Source organism: Ornithorhynchus anatinus, chromosome 15, assembly GCF_004115215.2.
Source record: "Ornithorhynchus anatinus isolate Pmale09 chromosome 15, mOrnAna1.pri.v4, whole genome shotgun sequence".
NCBI lineage: Eukaryota > Metazoa > Chordata > Mammalia > Monotremata > Ornithorhynchidae > Ornithorhynchus > Ornithorhynchus anatinus.
In genome coordinates this window covers 654,324-672,763 of record NC_041742.1, presented here as the reverse complement: position 1 = coordinate 672,763, position 18,440 = coordinate 654,324, and the positions used below count along the sequence as shown (strand labels likewise).

At 59.8% G+C, this 18,440-nt stretch overlaps 1 protein-coding gene across 1 annotated transcript; it reads left to right on the top strand.

Annotated features, from left to right (window-relative positions):
- Positions 1-1,687: 1,687 nt before the first annotated feature.
- Positions 1,688-17,611, top strand: CHMP4B (charged multivesicular body protein 4B). Its single transcript, XM_029080073.2, has 5 exons — positions 1,688-1,935; positions 13,419-13,596; positions 14,420-14,534; positions 16,433-16,559; positions 17,263-17,611. The coding sequence occupies exons 1-5, from the start codon at positions 1,740-1,742 to the stop codon at positions 17,328-17,330; spliced, it is 684 nt and encodes a 227-aa protein (XP_028935906.1). The 5' UTR covers positions 1,688-1,739; the 3' UTR covers positions 17,331-17,611.
- The last annotated feature ends 829 nt before the right edge of the window (positions 17,612-18,440 follow it).

The window sequence follows — 18,440 nt, the reverse complement described above, 5'->3', positions numbered from 1 at the left end:
TGAGAGCCTCACGTGGGACAACCTGATTACCCTGTATCTGCCCCAGCGCTTAGAACAGTGCTCTGCACATAGTAAGCGCTTAACAAATACCAACATTATTATTATTAACAGTGCTCTGCACATAGTAAGCGCTTAACATTATTTATTTTTCTCTGTGCCTCAGTGACCTCTTCTGTAAAACGGGGATTAAGCTTGTTGGTATTTGTTAAGCAGCGTGGCTCAGTGGAAAGAGCCCGGGCTTGGGAATCGGAGGTCATGGGATCGAATCCCGGCTCCGCCGCTTGTCAGCTGTGTGACTGTGGGCGAGTCACTTCACTGGGCCTCAGTTCCCTCATCTATAAAATGGGGGTGAAGAATGTGAGCCTCCCGTGGGACAAACTGCTGACCCCGTCTCTCCCCCAGCACTTAGAACAGTGCTCTGCACATAGTAAGCGCTTAACAAATACCCACATTATTATTATTAAGCGCTTCCTATGGGCAGAGCTGGGGCAGACACAGGGTCATCGGGTTGTCCCTCGTGAGGCTCCCAGTCTTCCTCCCCATTTGACAGAGGAGGGAACTGAGGCCCAGGGAAGTGACTTAACCACAGTCACTCAGCTGACGCGACCTCTGACTCCCAAGCCCCTCCCGTGGGACAACCTGATGGGAAGCAGCGTGGCTCAGTGGAAAGAACCTGGGCTTCGGAGTCAGAGGTCATGGGTTCGACTCCCTGGCTCTGCCACTTGTCAGCTGGGTGACTGTGGGTGAGTCACTTCTCTGGGCCTCAGTGACCTCATCTGTAAAATGGGGATTAACTGTGAGCCTCCCGTGGGATAACCTGATGGCGCTGTATCTCCCCTCTATCGTTATTATTATTATTATTAGAGAAGCAGCGTGGCGCAGTGGAAAGAGCACGGGCTTTGGAGTCAGGGCTCATGAGTTCGAATCCCAGCTCTGCCACTTGTCGGCTGTGTGACTGTGGGCGAGTCACTTCGCTTCTCTGGGCCTCAGTTCCCTCATCTGTCAAATGGGGATGAAGACCGTGAGCCCCACGTGGGACAACCTGATTCCCCTGTGTCTACCCCAGCGCTTAGAACAGTGCTCGGCGCATAGTAAGCGCTTAACAAATACCAACATTATTATTCTCGGTGCCTCAGTTCCCTCATCTGTCAAATGGGGATGAAGACCGTGAGCCCCACGTGGGACAACCTGATTCCCCTGTGTCTACCCCAGCGCTTAGAACAGTGCTCGGCGCATAGTAAGCGCTTAACAAATACCAACATTATTATTCTCGGTGCCTCAGTTCCCTCATCTGTCAAATGGGGATGAAGACCGTGAGCCCCACGTGGGACAACCTGATTCCCCTGTGTCTACCCCAGCGCTTAGAACAGTGCTCGGCGCATAGTTAGCGCTTAACAAATACCAACATTATTATTATTATTATTATAATAAAGTGCAGCGACGGGGACTACGACTCCCAGCAGGCCGCGCTGACCTTTGACCTGGGAGGCCCGGCGGGAGGGGGGAGGGGCCGAGCCGGCGCCTCCCAGCGTGCCCCGCGCCGCCGGCCGGCGCCGAGGACTCCAACTCCCAGCGGGCGTCGCGGCGGGCGGCGGCGGGGCCGGGCGGGCGGGCCGGCGCGGGGGCCGCCGGGAGTTGTAGTCCGCGGCCTCGGGGCGGGGGCGCGGAGGCGTCTGGGAGGTGGGTGGCGGCGGTCCGGCCGGGAGCAGGAGGCGGCGGGGAGCGACGCGGCCTCAGCCATGTCGGTCTTCGGGAAGCTGTTCGGGGCCGGCGGCGGCGGCAAGGCCGGCGGCAAGGGCGGCCCCAGCCCGCAGGAGGCCATCCAGCGCCTGCGGGACACCGAGGAGATGCTCAGCAAGAAGCAGGAGTTCCTGGAGAAGAAGATCGAGCAGGAGCTGGCCGCCGCCAAGAAGCACGGCACCAAAAACAAGCGAGGTCAGTCCTTCCCCGCCCGGGAGGGGCCCGGCCTCATTCGCTCCTCTTTTCCCAGCGCTTACTACGTGCTCACCGCTGCACCGAGCGCTGGGATGGGCCCTCGGGCAGCGGAGACCGGGCCCTGCCCGGTCGCCTCCCTTCGCCCCCGGGCCTCGAACGGGGAGTCCAGGCCGTCGGCCCCAGCGCTTAGAACGGCGCTTGGCACACCCCGGCCCTGTTTGGATTAGGATGAGGACCCCATTGCCTCGTAGCTGTCCCAGCGCTTAGGACAGTGTTTGGCACCTAGCGCCCAACACGCTCCCTCATTATTCGGGTTAATTATGATGAGAACCCCATTGCCTCGTAGCTGTCCCAGCGCTTAGGACAGTGCTTGGCACCTAGCGCCCAACACACGCCCTCATTATTTGGATTATGATGAAGACCCCATTGCCTCGTAGCTGTCCCAGCGCTTAGGACAGTGTTTGGCACCTGGCGCCCAACACGCTCCCTCATTATTCGGGTTAATTATGATGAGAACCCCATTGCCTCGTAGCTGTCCCAGCGCTTAGGACAGTGCTTGGGACCTAGCACCCAACACACGCCCTCATTATTTGGAATAGGATGAGGACGCCATTGCCTCGTAGCTGTCCCAGCGCTTAGGACAGTGCTTGGCACCTAGCGCCCAACACACGCCCTCATTATTCGGGTTAATTATGATGAAAACCCCTTTGCCTCGTAGCTGTCCCAGCGCTTAGGACAGTGCTTGGCACGTAGCACCCAACACACGCCCTCATTATTTGGGTTAATTGTGATGAGGACCCCATTGCCTCGTAGCTGTCTCAGCGCTTAGGACAGTGTTTGGCACCTAGCGCCCAACACACGCCCTCATTATTTGGGTTAATTATGATGAAGACCCCATTGCCTCGTAGCTGTCCCAGCGCTTAGGACAGTGCTTGGCACCTAGCGCCCAACACACGCCCTCATTATTTGGGTTAATTATGAAAACCCCTTTGCCTCGTAGCTGTCCCAGCGCTTAGGACAGTGCTTGGCACCTAGCACCCAACACACGCCCTCATTATTTGGGTTAATTGTGATGAGGACCCCATTGCCTCGTAGCTGTCTCAGCGCTTAGGACAGTGCTTGGCACCTAGCACCCAACACACGCTCTCATTATTTGGATTATGATGAGGACCCCATTGCCTTGTACCTATTTCAGCGCTTAGGACAGTGCTTGGCACGTAGCGCCCAACACACGCCCTCATTATTTGGATTAATTGTGATGGGAACCCCATTGCCTCGTATCTGTCCCAGCGCTTAGAACAGCGCTTGGCACACGCCGTCATTGTTTTTATTAATTACGATGAGAACCCCATCGCCTCGCGTCTGTCCCAGCGCTTAGAACAGTGCTTGGCACACTGTCAGCGCTTGACAACATGCCGTCATTGTTTTTATTAATTATGATGAAAACCCCATTGCCTTGTATCTATCGCAGCACCTAGAACAGCGCTTGGCACATGGTCAGCGCCTGGTCCGCGCCATCATTGTTTTTATTAATTATGATGAGAACCGTATCGCCTCGTATCTGTCCCAGCGCTTGGAACAGCGCTCGGCACATAGCGCCCAACACGCGGCGTCATTATTTGTATTAATTATGATGAGAGCCCCATTACCTCGCGTCTCTCCCAGCGCTTAGAACAGTGCTTGGCACATCGTCAGCGCTTGACAACATACCGTCGTCGTTTTTATTCATTATGATGAGAACCCCACTATCTCGCCCCGACCCCAGCGCTTAGAACAGCGCTCGGCACAGCGTCAGCGCTTTGCACATGCCGTCATTGTTTTTATTAATTACGATGAGAACCCCATCGCCTCTTGTCGACTCCAGCGCTTAGAACGGTGCTTGGCACATCGCCCCTGACCCAGACCATCATTATTTTTATTAATTATCATGATAACCCCCTTACCTTGTATCGACCCCAGTGCTTGGCAGATCGTCAGCGTTGAACAGATACCGCCGTTATTATTATCATTCTCTGGGCCTCAGTTACCCCATCTGTAAGATGGCGATTAAGACTGCGAGCCTCAAGAGGGACGGGGACCGTGTCCAGCCCGCTTTGCTCGTATCCACACCGGCGCTTAGGACAGTGCTTGGCGCACAGCAGGCGCTTAACAAATACGGCAATTATTATTATTATTCACTAGTCGAAAGGCTCTTGCCGCCCCCTCCCCGACTGTCTCCCTGCCGCCCGCCCCTCCCCGCAAACCTACCCCGGCCTCCGGGCAAGGGACGAGCAGTCCCGTTCCCTCCGGTTCCCCGTCCAGGAGGGCGAGGGCATCGGTTGGCACTTGACTGGGGGTGAACCCGCCCCCTCAAACGCTCCCCCGACAGGTGTCGGGCACCTGCGCCCGTCGGTCCCGATTCCGGGGGTCAGGTTGGCATCCCACCCGCTCGCCCGGGGTGGCCTCGGGCGGCTGCGGCTTCCTCCCTGAATTCCCCTCCCGTGCCAGGCCCGGGTTCTTCTGCCAGGTAACGATGTGGTCACCGCCACATCCGGGGGAGGTCCCTCGACACCTGCGAGAGGGACTGTAAGTCGGCACTCGTGGCCCCACGGGCATTTAGGAGCGGGTCCCTGGCATCCAAGAATTCACTTTTGTTGGGGAAGGAGAGGTTCCCAAGCCTCAGAGGTTGGGCCGCGAAAGATGAGATCCGCTGCCCGGTCTTCGCGTGGCACCGACCCATATGCTGATGGTTGCCCGGCGCCGGCTGGGAGGAGGAGGAGTCCCCGTCGCCTCGCACGCAGGTCCCGGTCGTTGGCGACCGTGTAGCTCCACCGCCGTCACTTCCGTGTTCGGCTGGTAGCGTCCACGGCCGGCCCTGAGCCGTGGGCCGGGAATTTTCGGTGACTCAAGCCCTGCCTTCTCGCACTTGGCCAAAGACCAGCAGCGTCGATGCCCTCTCTGACACTTAGAGACAGAACGAGGATGCCGAGTCGGAAAATCAGTAGCACGTACCGAGGGCCGTTGTGCAGAGCGTTCGGGAGCGAACGGTAAAGTTAGTAGGTACGATTCCTGCCTTCGAGGAGTTTACAGTGCAGCGTGCCACGGTGGCTGGGAAACATAGGCCTGAGTATCGGTCATTGGGTGTTTCTGGGCTTTTTGTTATTATTATGATACTTAGTAAGGGCTCACTAAGCGCCAGCCGCCGTACTAAGCGCCGGGGCGGATCCGAGTTAATCGGACCCTGTCCCCCACGGGGCTCACGGTCTTCATCTCCATTTTACAGATGAGGGAACGGAGGCCCGGGAAAGTTAAGTAGCTCGCCCGAGGTCCCCCAGCGGAAGAGTGGTGGAGGCGGGATCGGCACCCGGGGCCCGGGCTCTATCCAGGGAGCCTCGCTGCTTCCCGCCTGTGCCGCCTCTCCAGCCCCGGGGGTCCCTGGAACTTCTTCGAGGCGGATTCTTAGGCCGAGCCACCGCGCGCGGTAGAGCGTCTTCGTGAGCTGGAGGCGGAAAGGGACGGGAAGGATCCCAAGGTAAATATAGCCGCCACCGAGCCCGGCCCGGGCCGCCGTTGACCCGCCGACGCTGTCATTTGGGCGAGCGGTTTCCTTTCCGGGATTCTCGCACGGTGGGCGGGGCCGCCGTTTACTTTGGACGAGGGCCGGCCGGCACCGGGGTCCGCTCTGCGCCTTTTTGGGGAATGGAGGGCGAGAATCTCCCCTTGCGGACGGAGACCGAATCGGGGGGGTGGGAGTGTGGATCCACAGTGATAGGTGCCGCTCGTCTTAAAGCATAAAAACCCCAGATGAGCCCCGAGGTAGGCTGCCCGGCCTCATCGTTGGCAGCAGGAGACGTAGGGATCGAGAACGGAGTTGGGGCGGCATTTCCGTGCGGAGAAGGGTTAGGTTTTGATAAATACACACCGCACCTAAGGGCTGTTTGCGTATTTGTGATTACTCTCCCCAGATCCCTCTGACAGGATTCTGGGCCTGGAAGTTGACACGTTCTACTGCTTAAGCACCGTTTTTCTCCTCCATCTAATTATTCCACTGCCTGCCCCTTTAGACTGTAAGCCCCTCACTGGCAGGGATCGGGTCTCCTCGTCTCTCTGGTATCCTCCCAAGTCCTCAGTGTAGCGTTCCGCCCACGGCAGGTTTTGTCGGGCCGACCGAAGCGGATACCCTGGGTCGACGGGAGGGAGTCGGGGGGGAAGGAGGACAGGGATTCCCCGCAAGTTTGGAGAAGTTCGTCAGGCGGGACACGTCGGGGCCTCACGGAAACCCGGAAGTCTCGCCCAGCGTTATCCTGAGAAGCGGCGTGGCTCGGTGGAAAGAGCCCGGGCTTGGGAGTCAGAGGTCGTGGGTTCGAATCCCAACTCGGCCACTTGTCAGCTGGGTGACCGTGGGCAAGTCACTTGGCTTCTCTGGGCCTCAGTTCCCTCGTCTGGAAAATGGGGATGAAGCTTGGGAGCCCTACTTAGGACAACCCGATGACCTCGTATCTCCCCTAGCGCTTCGAACAGTGCTTGGCACGTAACGAAGACCATGATTATTATTATCCTGTTCTCGGGCTCTGTGGAATGACCTTTAAAAAGCTACGTTGCGGTGCCTTCCGTCAGCTAAGCAACGAGGCGATCCCAGCCCCCGAGCCCTGCCGGAGACTCGTCAAGAGGGTGGCTGGCGAATAAGCGGAAAGTTTCCGGTTCTTAAACCAGAGCGGCCGCTCTTTCTCCACTTGACATTTCCCCCTCAACCTCTGGAAGCCAGAAAAGACTACCTGCAGGGTACATTTCTGTGACCTTAGCCCCCACAGGATCAGCGGGGACTGACTTCCTGGTTCTCTCCCCGCACCAGGAGGGATGACTTCCTGGTTCTCTTTTCCTTCCCACTTCTCCTCCACCGTCTCCCCTCTGGCACCCAAAAAGAGAAAGCGTTTCTGGTTCCGCTTCCCACGTCCGGAGAGACGACTTCCTGGTTCCGCTTCCCCCAAAGAGGGTGGCGTCTACCAGGCCGCCCCCTCCCCGACACGCACGCGTACCCACGCTTCTGCGTATTGCTTTTATTGCGGGCGGAATGAGGTGTCGGCGATCCCCTTTAGACCGTGAGGTCCTGGCGGGCAGGGGCTGTGGGTACCGGCTCTGTTTTACTCTACCGTTCCAAGTGCCTCAGTTACCTCATCTGTAAAATGGGGATTAAGACTGTGAGCCCCACGTGGGACAACCTGCTTCCCCTGTGTCTACCCCAGCGCTTAGAAGAGTGCTCGGCACATAGTAAGCGCTTAACAGATGCCAACATTATTAGGGGTCGTGGGTACCGGCTCCGTTTTACTGTACCGTCCCAAGTGCTCAGGGTGGCGGTCAGTAAATATCGTGAAGTGGCGGATTCTCAGTTATCCGCGTGTGAGTGGCCCAGCCTGGCTCCCTGACCCCCTTGAAAACCTAATTCTGAGCTATGGCAGCAGAAAGGAGGATGAGGCCGTAAGCTCATTTGGGGCAGGGAACCGGTCTGCTAATTCGCTTGTATTGTACGCTCCCGAGCGCTTAGGACAGTGCTCTGCACCCAGTAAGTGCTCGATCAGTGCCACCGATTGTTTGAGACCGTCGTCACGTTATGCGGCGCTTTGTTTCAATCCCAGGTCTCCACCGTAGCCTCGAAGCTAGGATTTTTCACTGATCCGTTCAGTCGTATTTATTGCGCGCCCACCGTGTGCAAAGCCCTGTGCTAGGTGCTTTTCCTTGTGATGTTTTCCTCTCCATAACTTTGGGGCCCCAAATGGCCATCGGCACAGGATCCGTCCTCAACACGGAGTCCTCCAGAACCTGTCGGGACTCTTTGGAAAATCAAATTGATGTTGATCGTAGAGAAGCAGCGTGGCTCGGCGGAAAGAGCCCGGGCTTGGGAGTCTGAGGTCGTGGGTTCGAATCCCGACCCTGCCACCTGTCAGCTGTGTGACTGTGGGCAAGTCACTTCACTTCTCTGGCCCTCAGTTCCCTCATCAGGAAAATGGGGGGTGAAGACGGTGAGCCTCATGTGGGGCAACCTGATGACCCCGTTTCTCCCCCAGCTCTTAGAACGGTGCTCTGCACACAGTAAGCGCTTAACAAATACCAGCATTATTATTATTAAATTGCTCCAGAGATCTCCGTGCTGGTGGTCAGCATGGGGGGTGGAGAACGTCCTGCGAACGGCCCCCTCCAGGACCCCGAGCCAAGCCGGCCGCCCGTCGTAGGTGGGGAGGGTCAGGGTGGCCGCGCGGGCGGACCGTCGGGAAGTGTCCGGAGCGTTGGTTCTGACTTGGCGGGCTCTCCTCCAGGGTCGCCGGATTCTTCCCGGGGCCACGGACCCTTCAGGTCATGGCTTCAAATCCCGGCTCCGCCGCTTGTCCGCTCTGTGACCTTGGGCAAGTCTCCGGTCCCCAGTTCCCTCATCTGTAAAATGGGGATTAAGACAGTGAGCCCCACGTGGGACAGGGATTGCCTCCATCCCAGTCCATATGGTATTCCTCCTCTTTACAGCCTGGACCTTGAGCCCGGAATTGGCGGCATTGGAAATGGAGCCGGGATTCGAGTCTTCGTCCCGGTACAGGAGTCCGGACGAGACGCCCGCTCATTCCCGCCCGGGGGAAGGGGAAGATGTGTTCAGTCTTGACTTGCTTTGATTGTTTGGTCCATCTCCTCTGCTCCAGAAACCCTCCCTTCAGGGACCTGGTCAACCCTCTGCTGTTTGAGGAACGGTCCGGTCGGGCTGGAGTGGGGGCAGAGCGATGCTGCAACTTTCCCTTAACTTTTTTTTTTTTTTGGTCATGTTTTTGGTTAAGTGCTTACCGTGGTGTCAAGCACTGTTCTGAGGTCTGGGGTAGATTTAAGTTCGTCAAGTTAGACACAGTCCCCGTGTCTGCATGTGGTTTTCAGTCTAAGCAGGAGGGAGATCCGGTATCGAATCCCCACTTTACAGTTGAGGAAACTGAGGCACAGAGCAGTTAAGCCCGAGGTCGCACGGCAAGCCATCGGCCGAGCCAGGATCAATAATAATAATTGTGGTGTAGTCAAGGGCTGTGGGGGCTGGCAGAGGGGATGAATAAAAGGAGCGAGTCGGGGAGACACAGAAGGGAACGGGAGAGGAGGGCTCAGTCAGGGAAGGCCTCTCGGAGGAGATGTGTCTCCACTAAGGCTTTGAAGGCGGAGAGAGGAATTGTCGGATACGAAGAGGGAAGGCGTGCTAGGCCAGAGGCGGGACGCGGGCGGGAGGTCAGCGGCGAGATTGATGAGATGGAGAGAAGGCGAGCACGTCGGCGTGAGGGGTCATGTGAGTAGGAGAGTAGCGAGGTGAGGTCGGAGGGGACGAGGTGATGGAGTGCCGCAAAGCCGATGGCGAGGAGTTCCCCTTTGACGCGGAGGAGGATGGACAACCCCTGGAGGTCCTTGAGGGCCCGGGGAAAAAGGGGCTGAAATTTTTCGTGTAAAAGTGATCCGGGCAGCAGAGCGAAGTAAGGACTGAAGTGGGGAGAGACAGGAAACCGGGAGGTCGGCGAAGAGGCTGATTACCGTAATCAAGGCGGGATGGGGTGAGTGCTTGAATTAACCTGGCAACTGTTCGGATGGAGAGGAGAAGGCGGATTTTAGCGATGTCGTGAAGGTGGAACCCACGGGATTACGCCATGGGTCGAACGTGTGATTGCTGGGTTATCGCGGCTTGGGTTACTGCCTCGACCGCCCCGTTTCCGACTCCCAGGAGGGGCCCGGGGATCCTCCGACTCCTTGGAAAAGACCGTTCTCCAGGGTGGGTCCCGAGGGCCGGCGCCCCGTGACCGTCCCCGTCTGACTCAGCGGGGTGGAGCCCGTGGCCCGCCTGCACGCAAGCCAGAGGTCATGGGGGTGGGGAGGGGGCGGGGCCGGCCAGCAGGCTATTTGGGTGAGCGGTGGAATGAAGCCTCTGAGGTCTGGAGCAATGAGGAAGTCTCCCTGCCCGAGTGGTGGGCGGGCCCGGCCTCCCCAGCCTCTCGCCTCTCGTTCCGTTGATCTAGGCCCACGGGCTTCCTGATGGCTGCCGCTGGGACCGTTGGCCTGGCCCGCACCCCGTCATTGCCCCTTTCTCCTTGGACCCGTACTCAGTCTTCCCGGTTCCGCGTGACCCCGTGGGGAGAGTCGGGCTTCCCCTGCCACGGATCACCCGGAGACCCGGTGGACCCGCCCCACCCACGGACCCCCGCCCGACCGTGGAACCCGTAATGGAGACGGACCCTCCCCGCCGATGCTTCGGTGTGGAACTCGGCCCTTCTCTGTTCCGAAACGGCTCGTGCTCCGAGCTGTGGCGCTCCCCCGTCCCCGCAGCCGGTGGTGCTCCCCGTTCGGGCCGCCACCCCTCCTACCGCTTCTCTCCCGGAAAGGATGGACCCGGAGGCGGCCCCCTCGCCTCGCCCAGCTGGCTGGAAGGCTCCTCGGGCCACGGAGAAGGATGGGCTGAAGTCACCTCCCCCGAACTGCTGTTTGCAGAGCTTGGAGTGAAGCGAGATGGGAGGCAGAGCGGTCTCAGGCCGTAGTGTATTTGTGTATTTTCCTGACCCCAGCCTGTCTGGTTGCGGAGTGTGTTTATGTCTCTTTGGGGGGTGCCCCCGCCTCTCCCCACCCACCCACGTCTGCGGCCGCCGATCGTCCGGCCGGAAGGAAAGCTGGTAGGGGGATGGGCAGCCGTTTTACTGGCGGGGAGCTGCCCCGAGTGACCATTAGAGGTTGCACAGGAAAAGCAGTTCTCTCGAATCCCGTGGGGTTGAACTTGCGGAAGCCACGCTTGCGCCGGGGTGCCCGGCGGAAAGCAGGAGGGCCGCTCTCGGGCTGGACCGGTGGGCGTCCGAGGGGGAGCCGCGGTTTCCGAGTTGCCGCCTTTCTCTAAACGGGGATTGGATCGGCGGCTGCCGGGACGCCCGGCCTGCTGCCAGATGTCTAGCCGCCCAGCTCGGAGGCGGGGCCCCCGCGGCACGCGGGGCCATTTGTGGCATGCGTAGGGCAGAGCTGGGACAGGATGCGGGCCAAGAGAGGCCCCCATGGGGCCTTCGGGGCCCCGGGGCACGAGGACGGCGATTGGGCGGATTCCACCGACACGGCTTCCACCTCCGGACGTTGCTGTAGCCGAGCGAGGTGGTGAAGACCTGCCATTCCCGGGAGTCAGGACCGTGGGAATCGACGCACCCCCTAAATACCGTGAAAAGTGAAGCCCGCCGTTTCCGAGCGACCCTGGTCGTCGTCAGGGTCTTGGGATAGAGCGGTGGGGCGGCTGGCCGGTGGGGCACCCCGGGGGCGTGGCACCGTCCCAAACGCCGGGGAGAGTCCACTGGCAGCCTGGCACCCATCTCCTGCCTTCGGGGATCACCGCTGTGTTTCCCTGTGTTGACTCGGCTCATCGCTGCCGTGGCCAACCACTGTCACAAGTACGTTCCTCTGGCTACCCCCACTGTGAACTGTGAGCTCCGTGTGGAACGGCGTCAGGCGCCGTGGTCTGCACCCACCCTGGCAGGTAGCCCGGGCTCGGCAGGTAGTAAGTGCCTAATCGGTATCCTAACCAACTCCGGGATGTTGCGTTCCGGCAAGGGAGATGGAGGGACAGGCGGCAGGACCCACTCAGAAACACCGGGGGCAGACGGAAAGTCGGGAATGTGCCTGGGTGACGTAGCCGAGAGGACCATTAAACGTCCGCGCCGAGGCGGGTGCCGAGAGTCGGGAAGGCGGTCGAGAAGCGGTGCGGCCTAATGGAAAGAGCACGGGCCTGGGAGTCAGACGACCTGGGTTCTAATCCCCCGCCGGCCACCGCTTATCTGCTCCGTGTCCTTGGGGAAGTCGCTTCACTCTTCTGGGCCTCCGTTACCTCATCCTTAAAATGGAGATTAAGACTGTGAGTCCCATGTGGGACAGGGACTGGGTCCAATCTGATTACCTCGTATCTACCCCAGCCCTTAGAACGGGCCCTGTCACGTCATTGCTTAACAAATGCCACAGTTATTATTATTATAATAATATAATAATTATTATATATAGTATTAATATATATTATTATTAATATATATATATATATATATTATATATTATGGCTTCTGGAGTGGCGTGTTGTTAAAACTGGGCTTGCGGGCCGGGGTAGGTGGGGCGCCAGGGGAAACTGGGCGGACGCTTCTTCTCCTCGGGAGGGCCCGCGGTTTGCCCCTTGGCCCGAAGTCGGGCCCGCGGGCGGTAGAGGGTTGGGTTTCCGGTGATGCCCGGGTTCCCGCCCGTTGGGGGTTCCCTGCCGCCTTGGGGGAAAGGGGACTCCTCACCCTCCGCGCATCCGCCCGGTGGACCGTTCCCTGCCGCCGGCCGGTCCGCGCGGCTCTAGGGGAGGCGTAACGATAATAGTAATCATAATGTACTTGTTAAGCGCTTACCGTGTGCCAAGGACCGTTCTGAGCGCTCGAGTAGATACAAGTTAATCACGGTGGACACAGCTGGCGTCTCGGGAACCCTCGAATTGAGGGCAGCAGGCTCTGGGAGCAACCCCCCCCCCCCCCATGCCCTTGGCCGGCTGCCTGCCAAGCGGGGGCTTCCTTTCCCGGGACCCTGGGACCCACGACTCCTCCGGTCAGGGCCCACCGAAGCCGGGCTCGGATGGGAGAAGGAAGATGGGGGTGCGCTGCTGCCCGTCTCCTCCAAGAGGCCTTCCCTGACTGAGCCCCCCTTTCCTCTTCTTCCACTCCCTTCTCCATCACCCCGATTTGCTCCCTTTGTTCATTCCTCTGTCCCAGCCCCCACAGCCCTCATGCGCATAGCTGTCATTTATTTATTTCTATTAATACCTCCCTCCCCCCCCAAATAATAATAACTGCGGTATTTGTTAAGCACTTTGTACGATCCGGGCACTGCTTAGCTCTGGGGTGGACACAGGTAAATCGGGTTGGACACGGTCCCTGTCCCACACACGGCTCCCAGCCTTAACCCCCATTTTACAGATGAGGTAACTGAGGCCCAGAGAAGTGAAGTGACTTGCCCAAGATCCCACAGCGGGCAAGTGGCAGAGCCGGGCTTAGAATCCATGACCTCTCGACTACCAGGCCCGTGCTCTGTCCACTACGCCCTGCTGCTCCTCCAACTGTAAGCTCATTCTGGGCATGGAATGTGTTTACTGTTTTATCGTCCTCTCCCAAACACTTAGCAGAGTGCTCGGCACGCATTGAGCGCTCAGTAAATACAGTTGAGCGGCTCTCTGCCCGACTGCTGCCGTATTAGGTCGGTCACTAGTCTTCCAAAGGAGCCTCACAAACCCAGGGAAGCCCCGGGTTGGCTTTGATCGGTTTCCTTATGAGACAGACAACCCCGCCCACCTTCACTTCGCTCATAAGCTGTCCCTCCTCCCTTCCTCTCCCCCCCAACAAGCAAATTTTCTTACAACTCGAAAGAAGCTGGGATCCGGGAATGGGAGGGTCCCGCCGGGACCGGCAATTAGCCGCAGGCTGAGGTGGGGTCTGCGTGTTTCTCTCTCTGTCCAGCCGCCCTGCAAGCCCTGAAGCGGAAGAAGAGGTACGAGAAGCAGCTGGCCCAGATCGACGGCACGCTGTCCACCATCGAGTTCCAGCGGGAAGCTCTGGAGAATGCCAACACTAACACCGAGGTCCTCAAGAACATGGGTTACGCCGCTAAGGCCATGAAGGCCGCCCACGACAACATGTAAGCCGGCCCGGGGGCTTCCCGGCGGGGTGGGGGATATCGGTCAGGGTGGCCGTCCCTCGTCCTCCAGAGGCAGGCCACTTGGCCTTTCTGGGCCTCAGCCTCCTCCTCTGTAAAGTGGTGGTCAGATGGATGCCCGCTCTCCCTTCTTTAGACTGGCAGCCCCTTGCGGGACCAAGACCTGGCTCCCGTCTCTCGATCCCCAATCCACCGTGGTGCTCAGCACGTCGTTGGGTCCCGATCAGTGCTTATTCCGTACCTGAACAGGCCGTTGCCTCTCCAGCCCGGCAGAGGAAGAGGGGAGAGGGCCGAGGTGTGGGAGCAGGAATAGCCCGTCCTGGCCGAGGCCTCGGGCTTGCGGGGACTCGAGGGAAGGCTGCTCGAAACTGACCCCTGATGGAACTGGAAATCGAGGCGGAGGAGCAGATTGCCCCCCCCCCCCCGGCTCCAGAGGGACGGTTTGGGAGGATCTTTTCCACCAAAGAAGTGTTTCTGGGAGCCCAGGGGGCTGGGACTTGCTGTCGGCTTCCTCTCCCGGCTCTCTTGGCTCTGAGGGCCCGAGGGCGTTGGGGAGAAGGAGTGGGGGTTCGGTGACACCCCCCCGGGTGTGTCCCCTGGCTGGGATCCCAGGCGATGACCCCAACACTGGCCCCCAAAAGGGAGCGGTAGCTCACGCCAGGTGCAGAAGTGGGGCCGGAGAGAGAGAGAGAGCAGCTCTGGCTCAGTTCCGGGGCGACGGTCCCCTGAGGGTCCGGCCGGACCCCCCCCCTCCCCGGAGCCCATCCGGGGACCGACTCCCTGCCCGCGGTCCTTCTTTCCCAAGGGACATCGACAAGGTAGACGAGCTGATGCAGGACATCGCCGACCAGCAGGAGCTCGCCGACGAGATTTCCACGGCCATCTCCAAGCCGGTGGGCTTCGGGGAGGAGTTTGACGAGGTGAGAGTCCGGACCCGGGGCCCGTGGCTGGAACTCGGCGGGCTTCATTTCGCCGGGTCGGTTGACGTTTGGGGGCTCTCGGTTGGCCTCTATTTGAGCCTGGCTTGACTGACTCATCCACTCTGTGGGGTGGCGATGGCAGCCGTGTTTATTGAGCCCCCGTTCGGTGGTGTGCGTTGTACCGGCCGCTTGGGAGGTGCAGAATAAAGAAGTGAATGAAGAATAAACAAACACCTGCTCCGCCCACAAAGAGTTCCCCCTCCAACAGGCTGCGCTCGAGATTTCTTCTCACAAATCACCTACCTCTTTGCCCCTCAAACTTCTGACCCAGGCCCCCTCCCCATATTCCAGCCCTCTGACCGTGGCTACCTAGAAGATAGGACCCCGACCAGTCGGTGGCATTTATTGAGCACTGACTGTGTGTAGAGTACCGTTCTAAACGGTTGATTCCTCTATCAGCCTCCTTGCTGACCCCTCTGCCTCCCGTCTCTCCCCGCTGGCCCTTTCTTCACTCTGCTGCCCAGATCATTTTTTACAGCCCCATCTGTGTTTCCCCACTCCTCAAGAACTTCCAGGGGTCCCCCGTCCACCTCCGCGTCAAACAGAAACTCCTTACCGGTGGCTTTAAAGCATTCCGACACCTTGCCACCTGTCCCCCGCTGCGTGGCACCTGTCCCACGGCTCATTCGGGTACCGGCGGAGCGGGGATCCCGCGCTCCGGGCAGAGGTGAGCCGCAGCCGGCCGCTGCCGGTCTCGATCCGCTGCCCGGGACGTCAGAGGTGGCGGGTATTCATCACCCGTCCTTCCGGGCCGTTCGGGCTTCGGGTTTCTGCTTGTCTAATCTCCATTCCCCATCCCAGCCAGCCCCCGTACCTCTTTTGGTTGGCACGGGGCGAGGGACACCTTCTCCATTCCCAGCCTAGGATGTGTAGCGGTTTCGGTCGCAGGCTGGTGGCCCTCCCCGCGCTTCCGAGTTGCACTTGGCTAGCTCGGGCCGTCACGCGATAGCATTTGACCCGGAGACGGCGGGTGCCCCCTTTCACCTTGGGACACCACCTCCTATCACACCTCTTTGATTTTCTACTGCAACCCAGCGTGCACATTTCACTCCCCTCTCCTGACCTCCTCACTTCACCTTGATCTCGTCTCTCTCCCCGCTGACCACATCCTGCCTCTGGCCTGAAACTCCCTCCTCATCTCCGACAGATGATGGCTTTCCCCACCTTCAGAGTCTTATTAAAAACACATCTCCTCCGCGAGACTTCCCCCAACTGAACCTTCATTTCCTCTTCTCCTCCCTCCCTCCCTTGTACATGGTTCGCACCCTTTATCACCCCACGCTCAGCCCCCGGGCACTTAAATACGTAGCCGTAATTGGTTTATATTAATGTCCGTCTCTTCCTCTAGACTGGAAGCTCACCGAGGACGGGGAACTTGCCTACCAATTCTGTTGTAGCGTACGCTCCCAGGAGCTTAGTAAAGTGCTCCACACCCAACAAGTACAGGATCAGTACAATTGAGTGACTGATACAGTACAACAGAATTGGTAGACATGGTCTCTGACCTGAAGGAGTTTACAACCTACTGGGGAAGACAGACTTTAAAACAAACTGTCAATGCCCTGTATTGGATTATCTGTGGTTTTACATCATTCACACCCTTTCCCCGTCCACTAGAGTAGATAAGTCCAAGTCACTAGGAGGCCCAGCTGTGAGCGAGCTTCTCGCGGTCCCCTATGGCGTGAGTCTTCACCCCTTTGGCAGTTTGGAAACCAGCACGGGTGGCGAGGGGCTCGGTCCGCCCAGGGGGTCCTGGTTGGGAGGCGGCGGGGTTTGGCGGGACGAGCCCCGGGGTTCACTTTCGCGTCGCGTCTCACCCTGGTGTTTCTTGCTCGAAGGATGAATTGATGGCTGAATTAGAGGAGCTGGAACAGGAGGAGCTCGATAAGAACCTGCTGGAGATCAGCGGTCCGGAAACAGTCCCCCTCCCCAACGTGCCCTCGATAGCCCTTCCGTCCAAGCCGGGTGAGCGCTCGCTCTCGCGGGGGTGGTCCGGCCTCGGCTCCAAATGGGGTGCGTCGGGGCTCCGGGACCGAGGGGCGGAGTCCAGACGGTAATCTGGAAGCCCAGTTCGGGTCCAGAGAGCAGAAGCCGCCGCAGGTCCCCTGGGGGGACTTCTCTGGGGTCTGCGGGGTTCCCCGGGGGACTGTGGTTTGGGAGGCGTGGTCGCCACAGCCCCCCTCCATCTCTCCCGGTACCGCCGGGGGCCGAGCTCCCGGCGCGGCAGCGGGAGGTGGCCGGGTGAGCTAGTTTTCGAGGCCAGTTGAGTGGGGGGAAAGGGGCGGGGGCGAGGGACGGCAGCCGCTCAGCCTGTTTCCAGACCCCGCTCACGCGCCCCGGCCCCCCACCGCTCTGAGGTCGCGGGAATTACTTCCCAACGATAAGGGTTCCCGTGGAGCGGGAGGGATGGAGGAGAAAGGCAGGGGAAGCGGGAACGGCTCCCACCGAGAAACCTCCTCGGTCTTCCTGCTAACCTCCCCTCCCCACGTGCGTCTCAAGGAAGGAGTCACGGGGAAGGTCCGGGCGGGGGGAGACGGAAGTCACATCCCAGCCAGGCGTCCCGGAGGGGCCCGGGCTCGGGGAGGAGCCGCCGGGCGGCTTCCAGAACCCCGCCGGCTGAGCTCCGGTGGTCAGCCCGGGACTTAAAATGCCATTTCTTCCCCACCAGTTGCCAAGAAGAAGGAAGAGGAAGACGACGACATGAAGGAGCTGGAAAACTGGGCCGGATCGATGTGACCGCCCCCACGGCGGGCTGGTAACACGCACGGACTTGGGTCCCCCGGGGCAGCGGGCGCACACGGGTGCGAGTGGGGCGGCGGCACGCGCAGAACCATCCGTCTCTTTTACCTTACCCTAAAAACCGCAGTCGCCGCCCCGCCGCCCCCGTGTAGCATGTCCTGTCGGAGCGGGGGAGGAAGGCGGGGCGGGGGGAGGGGGGCGGGAGAGGAGAGAGGGGAGAGTCGTCTGCTGTCCATACTGTTGAATTTCTGTAAAATAAAATATATCCGCAAAATCCAGCACCCGGCCTGGGGCCGACTCCCCGGCCTCCAGTGGAAAAGCGCAGCCGTTCGGACGGAGGGGGACCGGAAAGGCCGGCCCCCCCCGGAGCCTGCTGCCACCTCGCCTCGGCGGACGCTCCGGACGGCGGTCCGAGAAAAAGCCCCGCCAGGCCGGGGCCCGCGCCTGGGCGAGACGGTCCCGCGCTCGCTTGGCTGGGACCCTCCTCCTCCTCGGCCGCTCCGTTCGTTCCCCCGCCCCGGGCGAGTGTGGGACTGGCGGAAATAGTGGCGAAAGAGCAGGAGGGATGGTCTGCCCTCAGCCCCCCACCGGAGCACGGGGAGAGATTTGAGACCGGATGGAGCCGCGGTCTGCCCCGTGGTAATCGGCGATTGAAGATTTCTCCGACCAGGACGTCGCCGCGTCCGCCGGCCCGTGGCCGAGGATGCAGAAGGGACGCGATAATCACTGTGGTATTTGTTAAGCGCTTACTATTCGTTAAGCGTCGGGGCGGAGACGGACAAATGGGGTCGGACGCGGTCCCCGTCCCACGTGGGGCACGCGGTCTCAATCCCTGGCCCAGAGAAGCGAAAGGACCTGCCCGAGGTCACGCAGCAGACAGGTGGCAGAGCCCGGATTAGACCCCGTGACCACCTGACCCCCAGAAGGAGTGAGCCCTATCCACTATTCATTCAATAGTATTTATTGAGCGCTTATATGTGCAGAGCACCGTACTAAGCGCTTGGAATGAACAAGTCGGCAACAGATAGAGACGGTCCCTGCCGTCTGACGGGCTCACGGTCTGATCGGGGGAGACGGACGGACGAGAACGATGGCGATGAATAGAGT

What these genes read in the sequence shown, in the direction of transcription:
- CHMP4B (XM_029080073.2), top strand. Translation starts at nt 1,740, where the DNA reads ATGTCGGTCTTCGGGAAGCTGTTCGGGGCCGGCGGCGGCGGCAAGGCC. An exon ending in CGGCACCAAAAACAAGCGAG is followed by an intron (nt 1,936 to 13,418) that starts GTCAGTCCTTCC and finishes CTCTCTGTCCAG; the next exon opens with CCGCCCTGCAAGCCCTGAAG. An exon ending in TCGGGGAGGAGTTTGACGAG is followed by an intron (nt 14,535 to 16,432) that starts GTGAGAGTCCGG and finishes TCTTGCTCGAAG; the next exon opens with GATGAATTGATGGCTGAATT.